Here is a 9169-nt window from a genome sequence, read left to right on the forward strand (position 1 = left end):
AGGCACACTCCCAGCAGATCTTAGCCCTTTGAGCCTCCCAAGAGAGGCCTTTATTTATCCCCTCGCCCCTTCCCTCTAAGAGGACCACAGTTCTGAGACCCAGCCCTGGGGCCCTAGAGCAGGAACCCCCTCCCCAGAGTGCTGGCTGTGGGCTGTGCGCTCCATGAGCGCCCGCACGTCCACACCCTCCTCCCTGGCTCCTCCTTGCTGGCACGGATCTCCGTGTGGGGAGGGGCAGCCCCCCCCACCGTGCTGGGCTCCCTGTTGGAGAGGGACGGTCAAGCTGCCAGCGTGAGGGGCCGCGGGCCACTGAGCCTCATGGCCTGCCAGTGATGGGCAAGTGGCCTTCTGGGCTTGGGTCCCGCCCACCCACCGGTGGCACCTCCCCGGACCCGCCTTCACAGAGGTCCCAGCACTAAACTCTCCCTCGCTCTGTTTTTTGAGGAACCTGAATGAACCTGAAAGCAAAGACCGATTGGAGACGCACAGGTGAGAGAGGGCTGGAGCCAGCGCCGGCCCTGCGCGGGCCACCAGGCTCGCCACGAGCCTCCTGCTCCTCTCTTCCTTCTGCCACACGGCTCTTCCTCCCGTGCTTCTGCCCTGGCCCCACCTTCGTGGGGCCTCCCTCTCCTCAGAGCATCCCTCACTGCCACCACAGCAGGTGTGGGCCCTTCTCCTGAGATCCGGTAGATTCTGGAAGCAGGAGCCCCAGGCCGGGTGGTTGGGGCTACAGACTCCCACCCACGGACAAGCTCAGCTCTCCTGAAGCAGCCACTTCTTTCTCTCCGGTCTGTGAACTGCTCAGGGCTACTGTGCAGTGCTCCCCGTTCTTCCCCGACCCTCCCCTCTTCGAAGGAAAGCATGAAGCTGTCACCTCGTCACCCCTGGCCAAGGGCTGGCTTCTCCCTGCTCTGCCCTGAGAGACGGGGGTGCAGGACTGCCCACCCTCCTCACCCCGCTGTGCTCCCCAGGCCAGCTCTAACGCTCCCTCTTCTAGCACCGCTGTCTCTGGGGCACCCTCCTGCTGTCCTCTCTGGTCTCAGGGTCCATCTGCCAGGGGGGCGCTCCCGTGGGTGGGACACCATGCCCCCGCCTGATGCCCGCCTCTGCCCTCTTCGCAGACCTCACGTGGTGGGCAGCGGTGGCAACGACAAAGAGAAGGAAGACTTTCGGGAGGCCAAGCCCCGCTCACTGCGCTTCACGTGGAGCATGAAGACCACGAGCTCCATGGAGCCCAACGAGATGATGCGGGAGATCCGCAAGGTGCTGGACGCCAACAGCTGCCAGAGCGAGCTGCACGAGAAGTACATGCTGCTGTGCATGCACGGCACGCCTGGCCACGAGAGCTTCGTGCAGTGGGAGATGGAGGTGTGCAAACTGCCGCGCCTGTCTCTCAACGGCGTTCGGTTTAAGCGGATATCAGGCACCTCCATGGCCTTCAAAAACATTGCCTCCAAAATAGCCAACGAGCTTAAGCTTTAATAGGCTGCCAGGAGTGGGGGGCGCGGAGGCGGCCAGCTGGACTTCACTGCTGGGCCGGCGCTCCGCCCGCCCGGGCCAGACTGCAGAGATGGGTCGGTGTGTCTCCCCTGCTGGCACTTCCCCTCCCCGCCCTTCTCAGTTTTTTCTTCCATGTTTGTGGGGGATGGGAGATGGTTCTCTCCCCCTCCCCACAGTTACCCTGCCCATATAGCCCCCCTTCCCTCCTCTCTCCCACAGGAGGCAAAGGAAGGGGAGGGAGGGGGTGGGGGGGCAGGGCTCCCCCTCGGTACTGCGGTTGCACAGAGTATTTCGCCTAAACCAAGAAATTTTTTATTACCAAAAAGAAAAAAGAAAAAAAAAATTTCCCAGCGGCCACCTTTCCTCCCTGCCCCATTGGGACAGTCGAGACTGGATCTGTGGGGTTTCCCGGGAGGGTGGCTCAGGGCTGGAACACTCTCAGGCAAGAGTGGTGGAGTTCCCTGTCAGGCCCTCCGCCAGGCCCACTTTGGGCTTCTCCCCTCTCCTCTCCTTCCCCTCCAAGCAAACCACCAGAGGTGGCCTTCCCCTGACCTCAGGCCCCTGGGCTGGAGGCCTGGGCGGCTGGGGGCTGGGGCGGGGGTGCCGCGCAGCCCAGAAGCGGGGGGCTGGCGGCGGCCTGGGGCTGGCAGGCTAGGCACGGGGCTCGGCCTCCCTCCACACTGTATCCTCTGCCCCTCCTTTCCCAGAGGCTGGGCATTTCCTTCCACAAGCTGCTGTGGGGACATTTGTTCCCCTCCTCAAAAAGTCTGTGCCATCTTCTCCCATCTCCTCCTGGGTAGAAGGCGGGGCTGACCCCAGGGCTGGGAGGGGAGGGGACCGCAGGGCAGATGGGCTCGCTGGCCCCCGGGGGCTGCCCGGGCTGCTAGTCTCCGGAATAGGGACGATGGCATCCTCCTTTCTGGGAGAGCCTTTGTCTGAAAGCACAGCCCCCTCACCGGTCCTCTCCCTGCTGCCCCTCGTCATTGGCATTAATCTGGGCACCAGCTAGTTCCATAGCAGTGACTTCCCTCACCACTCATCTCTCGGCCTTGCCTTCTCTTCCTCACACTGTCGCCCCTCCTCTCAGGAGACACTGCCCCGGGCCTCCAGGGCCGCCTGGCCAAGGCTGCGGAGGGCAGCGGGGCCGGGAGCCTCTGCCTCCACGGGGTTGGGGGGCAAATAGGCCAAGGGCCTCCCAGCTCGCTGACCTCCGCAGCCAGTGTGGGAGTGGCTGGTTATGGGCGCTTGGCTGGTGGCAGCCGCTGCATCCCTTAATTTATTTCTCTGCTGTTTCTGTTCTTGAGAAATTGGGGGAGGGGGTCCTAAACAGAGGCTGCCTCTACCCTCACCTGAGTTGTACATTTTTTGTGATGGGTTTTATTTTTTATTTTATTATTTTATTTTTTTTTTTTTGATTTATGATGACTCCACCCCTACTCATCACCCCACTCCCAGGCCTGGCTCCATGGCAAGTCGAGCCCTTGGGTCCCAGGAAGGGGCCTCGCCAACCTCAGCCCTCCCGCCCCAAGCCCTGACCGTGGGCTCCGGCTCCTACCAAGGGCTCCCCCTCCCTCCTTCCCTCCCCCTTCCTGCCCTATGGAACAGCCCGGGTGCTCCCAGGGGCCCGGAGGGCAAGGCTTGGCTCCCAAAGGGGGTGGTGGTCGGGGGGCTCCCAGGCAAGGTGGCCCCTCCCCACCCAGCCCCCCTTCCTGCACTTAGTTTCTCCTCTGGATCAAACACGTAATAAAGAGAATGTTTGGAATCTGAGCTGCCTCCTGTTTCTCATCCCAACTGGGCAGGGACCCAGTCCCCATGGGCAAGATATGGCCCAGCCCACCTGCCTTGCTGGGAGAACTGATTGCTGTTTGGGGCCTGGGGGACAGTGCTGGGTGGACCCGTGGCCCTGACAAAGACAGTAAACCTGGGACCCTTAAACCAAAAGATTCAGTGAGCTTGAAGGTTTTATTTTTAAAAAACATTGAAAAATAAACCCATGTCTGCATATGTTCCCAACCCTCCTTACTCCAGGCTGGTGGACAGGGGGGGCACCCTCAGAGCTCCTCAGCATCCCCACCCCGGCCCCTGAAGACAGGAGAGCTAGCTCTCTGGCCCCAAGGGACCTTTCTGCCCACCTCCCCCCTCCAGCGCCCTCCCCACCTCACCCAGACTTATTGCTACAAGAAGGGAAAGAGGAAGAACAGCCAGCACATTAAACTGTCCTTGCCCCCAACCCCCACACTATGGTCACTACCCCCTACACACGAAGGGCAGGACCAAAGGCTAAGCCCTGGCAGCCTAGGAGGCAGCCATTCCAGTCCCAGCCAGGAAAAGAAAGTACCCTCAGGCCAGCTCACAAGGCCCCAGACCCTGGCCAGGCTTGGCCACCAGAAACAACGTGCAGAATCCACGGGGCCAGCTGTGCCCGTCGCGGCAGCCCCGGGTCCTCGAAAGACCTGGCGCGACCTCTAGTCCCTTCTGTCCTTGGTTTGAAGCTGGAGGTCCCCAGGGATGCCCAGCCGAGGGCTTCTGGAGCCTCTGGTTGGCGGAGAGCCTCAGCGCTCAGAGCGAGGGTGCCGGAGGCTCCAGAGGGGCTCCAATCAAGGTGGGTGGGGGCTGAGGGCCAGGGCGGGCACTGTGGCGGGATGCAGCCAGGGCAGGGCGGATGAGAGGTGGTGGTGGCTGGTTGGGGGCCAGCCGGGGCTGAAGGAAACGGCCCTGCTGGAGTGGGGGTGGCTGGCGAAGCAGGGTGGGGGCAGTGGGCAAGGGTGGCCTCAGCAGTGGGGGCGGCTGGGACAGCGAGGTGGGAGGTGGAGGAGGGGGCGGCGCAGGGGGCCCCGATCGGGGTCCCGACGTGGAGACGGATGTAATCTGGACCTGAGAGGAGACAGAAGAGTGAGAAACCAGGTTCGAGCATGCCCTCAGCCCAGTCTTTAAGGACGGAGGTGGTTCCTCTCTCTCCTCGCAGCATTTCTCTCTCCCCTTCTCACCTCATCATCTTCCTCTAGGGCTGGGGCTGGCAAGGGAGCCCCTCTCCTAGCCTCCTCCATGGGGACCGGGGCTCCAGGGGCCCCATCCTGCTCGGCCTCCCACTCCTGCAGCACCTCCTCCAGATTGAAGCGGCGCCGGTAGCTCACAAAGAAGGTCTTCACCTGGGTCAGAGTCTTGTTCCCAATCACCTCTGCAATAGCCCCAAAGTCTTTGCCATACCTACGGATGGCTGCAAGGGTCAAAAGGGCAGCAGAGTGTGAATACCGCCTTAGATCTAGTTACTTTCCTGATCCTTCCCCTCTGCCCCAGCTCCCTGGGGGGAAGGAGACACTCCTGGGGCCCTCTGTCCTCCCCAGAGCCTCACCCACCTTGTACGGCCAAGAGCTGCTCATCCGTGGTCCAGCGGGAGTTGAACTTGGTATTGGCCTACAGAGCAAGGCATGGATCCTTGAGACTCAAATATAGGGGAACAGAGGGCCTGCTCTCCAAACAAAACTCCCCTTTCTTGCTCTGCTGCCAGACTCCCTCCTGCCCCTCAAACTTGGAAGAGCAGCCTCACCTCAGGGGGGCGGAGTGGATCAATGCCGCCCTCCAGGGCTTGGCGGAGGCTGCTATTGGTCTGCTTCATGCTTTGCACCTGGGAAGGTAAGTCAAGGGAGGGCCATCATAGCAACCCTCACACAGCCATTTACCTCATCTCATCGCTCACAACCATTCAGCAGGGGAGACACACGGGTTCGCCCCTTTTCAAAGACTAGCATTATTGATTTATTTTTTAATGACCAAAAAAGAACATCAAGTTACCCAGAAACCCAGAGGATGGGAAAGATGCAGGCTTGGCAACCACACAACCTCCCTTACACCTCAGCTGCCCCCAGTCAAGAGTTCCCACCTGCCGACTGTCACCTCTCACAGCTCCTCCCTTCCCTGGGCCCCCTACCTGGCGCTTGAGGGAGATGAGCTGGGAGTCAAGGCCTCGAAGCGTGAGGTTAGCAAGGTCCGGGCTCCCCGACACTGCGGTGAGGCCCTCGGGGCTCAGGTACATGCCTTTGGGCGGGCGCCTCCGAGTTCTCAGAGGATGGTGGCGGTACTGGGAGCCCTGGGCCTCCTTCTTTCCTGGGCCTGGGCGGGTATTCAGGGGCCGAGAGGGCAGAGGCTGCCAGGGAAAAAAGAAGAGGTGGGCGGCGCAGAGCCCAAGGAGAGGGCAGGCCAGCAGGCGGGCCAGCAGAGTCTACCCCCTCACCTCTCTCTTGGGGTCTCCAGCGTCCGGCTCCCCCTCACTCACGGCTCCTCGTCCCTCTTCAAGATCATCGCTGCTTACACGGGGGCCAAGGAGCGGGTGAGGCAGGGGCTAGGGCCTGCAGGAGCGCCGTCTACCCCCACCTACAGCTGCCCTGGGCCCCCACCTGTCTTCTTTGTCCTTTCGGCCCCCAAGCCGCCGAGCCTGTCTGTCCATCACACTGGTCCGGCTGCGGGTCTTCTTCCAAGAGTAGTAATACTTCACCAGGCTAGGAATCAGCTTGTCAGGCAGCTGGGGGCAGGGGGAACACCAGAGGCTGGAGCCCACCTAAGACTCCAGGCCCCGGGAAGGCTTATCAGAAAGAAGGGGCCAAGGAGCGCCAACAGGGGTGGAGGGCTTTACCATCTGCTGGATCCGCTGGAAGCACTTGCCATGGAAGCCAAAGGCCTGTTCAAACAGCACCTTGTCCTCTACCGTCCACTCATCCGGGAATGGGGTGAAGTTGGCCAGGTCAGCCAGCGACTTCTCTACGTCGTGTTTATGCCACAGGAGCATGCCCAGTGCCTGGCCCAGGAGAGAGGAGGACTCAGGCTCAGCTGCCCCCAGCACGGTGCTGTCTCCTCCCCGAATCCCTGCGGGACGGAGGCTCACCTGCTCAATGTTGTAACCGTGCTTCTCCTTGGCCATCGCAATGTACTTGTCAACTGCAGAGGCGGGAGGAGCCAGCTCTTGGAGGAGGGGTTACAACTCCTAACCCAGGCCTGTCCGACCAGGGGTATGCCCCCAGGGACTAGGCCCCTGACCCTGAGCCCCAGGGCAGGGGTTGAACCCACATGTCTCAGCCTCTAGCCCACTTCCGAGAAGAGCCGGCCGGCAGCTGATAGGAGAACCAGGCCCCCAGCTCCCAAGGGTATGCATGAACCCAGGGTCCCACCCCACTCACGCTTGGCATCTGACACACAGTGGTTGGGGGACCACACCAACATCCCCTTCAGCTCCTTGTTACTGTAGCGTGCGGGGCTCTCTGAAAGGCAGAGGACAGAGGACACCATCACCCGGGTGGCCCTGGCCTGGACCCATGGCCAGAGGGTGGTGGAGTGAGGCCTGTGAGGTGAGGCCCAGAGGGGAAGGAGGGGCAGAGAACCAGACAGGAAGGCAGAGCAGGAAAACTAACCATGCCACAGGGCCGGCCACCCACACCCGCCTGTCCCACCAGTGGGCGCCAGTCAAGGGCTCCCCCAGGTGGGGCCCAGGGCCAAGCCACGGGCCTTCAAGTCCCCTCCCTTCACAGCCTGTCCTGCCACTCACCAGGCTTGCACTCCGGAATTACGGCCTGGTAATTGGTTCCAACGCGGATCATGCTGTCTGTGGAGCCAGGGGGAGGTAGTCAGGACTCCAGGGAGGGAGGGTGGGAGGATGGGAGGATGTGGCGGGGGAGGTGGCTGGCCTGGAGTTCTTCCTGACCACCCAGGGCCCCCACCTTCCAGGAGGCTCACTTTTCCCTGATCATCTCCTCAGTTACCCTCAATCACAGAAGGAGCTGGAAAAGGGAGAGACCTTGCCTAGCTATAGCCCGGGGGGGGGGGGGGGTGTGGCGTTGGGAAGGATAGGGGTCAGTTTTAAAGCCCAGGCCCAGCAGAGCCCTTTGTTCTGACTTAGTGGGGGGGGGGGGGGGGGATTGGAGGGCTGCCCCTAGACCTGGGCCACAGCCCTGCAGGGAATCCAAGGCTCCTCCCCACCACATGAGCCTCACGGCTTGGTGTGGAGGTGTCTTTCCAGCTCCTGCCCCGGCCAGATCTCAGTCCTCTGCAAGGTGGTAAGGTATAAGGAGCCTAAGCTGTGAAAGGGAGGGACGCCTGAGTACCTCGGGGACTGAGGGCAGGGAGGGGAGAAGCAGGACCGCCTCCCCGGCAGCTAGGGGCCCAGCCTCCAGATTCCCTGTGCCGGCTTGCGGGGAGCAAAGCAAAGGCTCCGATTCAAGGTGGGCAGGAACCACGCCTAATAGTACCCCTGGGGTCGGCAACTCTGCCCCGCGCGCCTCCCCCCGCCCCGGGCCGGTGCGCCTTTAACCCCAGGCTGCCGGGCTCACCGTGCGAGTGCTCTTCCTCGCTGCTGTCATCCTCCGAGTGCGGCTGTCCGCCGTTGGGCGCCGTCTTGGCCCGGCTGCGGGACAGGATCCCGGAGCCCGCGCTCGGCTTCTCCATCACCGAGGGCATTACCCCTGCCCAGCCGCCCCGGGGGGCGCGGGAGCCTTCGCAGAGCCGCGGTGGTTGCCGCGCTCGCCCGGAGTGCTGTGCCCGGCCCGGCCTGGAGGGGTCGCCACTGAGGCTACGAGAGCCAGGAGGTCAAGCGTGGCTAGGGTCCGGCGGGGCAGAAGCCCAGCGGGCAGCCCGGCGCTCTCCGCGACCCCCAGAGGTGAGGGCTTCAGAAAAGTTTGTGTAGAAGTGGGGTACGCGGGGTAAGAGCCGCAAGGTCCGGTCGGCTGCAGCGCGCTCGTTCTGTACGCCCCCACGGAATTGGGGGCTCCCCGGAGAAGTCAGAGCAACCTGCCCTCGGGGCGCCCTGGAGCCCCAATTGCCCGCCTGCCCACGCAGTTCAGCGAGCGGGCGCTGCGGCGCAACTGCCGCCCGCCCCCGCCCCTCCCCGCGAGCTCCGCGTCTCTCGGCTGCACCAGGATGCCCCAGTCCCGGGCGGGGACCCCTGTCCAGACCAGACCCCCGCCTGCGACGGCAGCCGGCGGCGGCGGGACGGCGCGCACGGCGCGCGGCGCTGGGGCAGAGTTGCCGGGAGGCGGGGGAGCGCAGCCGCGGGCGCCGCCTCGCACCCTAGCCGGCGCGCTCGGGCTGCTCGCTCGCCCGCCCGCTCTCCGCCGCCGCTCGCTCCTCGCGCACACAATGAAGCTGCTGGCAGGGAAGTAGTGCCGGCTGCGGCCTCAGCACCCCTCCCCCAGCCGATGCCTCCGCCAGCTGAACATCTGGCCCTGGGGTGGGAGGCAGGGCCCGGGGGGCGGGGCCTGGGGGCCGGGGCTAGACCTCCGGGGGGTGGGGTCAGGACCCGGGTGGCGCGCGCTTCCCTCTGCCGGGCCCCGGGGCTCGCAGACTTACCCCCCAGGGGGAGACCCTCTGCCCCCCCACCCCACCCCCAGGAGTAGCCAGGGGTCAGCCCCACCCACGCGCACACCAGCCCCACACAGCAGCGGGCTCGGGTTACCGCCGCCTGCCCCGGGGGCCCTGAGGCCGCCCGCCCGCCCGCCCGGGTGGAGCCCAGCTTTTCCTTCCATTTCCCTTCCTGCCAAGGAACTCCCCGCCCCCCCCTTCCGCAGGGGGAACCCCCCCACACACACACACTTCATGCGCCCTTGGGGGCCAGAGCGGATGGGAGGCCGGACAGGCGAGGATTGAATTCCTCCAAGAGCTACTGGGCCAAGGAGCCTGGCTTCTG

General features: G+C 63.9%; 2 protein-coding genes across 22 annotated transcripts in view; one reads left to right on the forward strand and one right to left on the reverse strand.

Moving 5' to 3' along the window:
* MARK2 (microtubule affinity regulating kinase 2) overlaps positions 1-3267 on the forward strand; it is a 55673-nt gene extending 52406 nt beyond the window's left edge. For 17 of the 20 annotated variants that reach the window (XM_059882975.1, XM_010821100.4, XM_059882974.1 and 14 more), the window contains 2 exons: positions 445-489; positions 1122-3267. In XM_059882975.1, the coding sequence (XP_059738958.1) occupies positions 445-489; positions 1122-1482 (406 nt within the window). In that variant the 3' untranslated portion in view covers positions 1483-3267. 20 annotated transcript variants of the gene reach the window in all.
* A 176-nt stretch (positions 3268-3443) lies between these two features.
* Positions 3444-8736, reverse strand: RCOR2 (REST corepressor 2). Of its 2 annotated transcripts, NM_001206075.1 has the most exons (12): positions 7818-7944; positions 7037-7093; positions 6672-6752; positions 6380-6432; positions 6131-6292; positions 5895-6019; positions 5732-5801; positions 5429-5644; positions 5048-5125; positions 4857-4914; positions 4488-4717; positions 3445-4374 (listed from the first exon to the last, which is right to left on the reverse strand). In NM_001206075.1, the coding sequence occupies exons 1-12, from the start codon at positions 7942-7944 to the stop codon at positions 4060-4062; spliced, it is 1572 nt and encodes a 523-aa protein (NP_001193004.1). In that variant the 3' UTR covers positions 3445-4059. The 2 variants fall into 2 exon arrangements, with proteins under 2 accessions (XP_010819441.1, NP_001193004.1); XM_010821139.4 differs by lacking the exon at positions 4488-4717 and having other exon boundaries at positions 3444-4374; positions 7818-8736.
* Positions 8737-9169: the final 433 nt, after the last annotated feature.

This window comes from Bos taurus, chromosome 29 (assembly GCF_002263795.3).
Source record: "Bos taurus isolate L1 Dominette 01449 registration number 42190680 breed Hereford chromosome 29, ARS-UCD2.0, whole genome shotgun sequence".
Classification (NCBI taxonomy): domain Eukaryota; kingdom Metazoa; phylum Chordata; class Mammalia; order Artiodactyla; family Bovidae; genus Bos; species Bos taurus.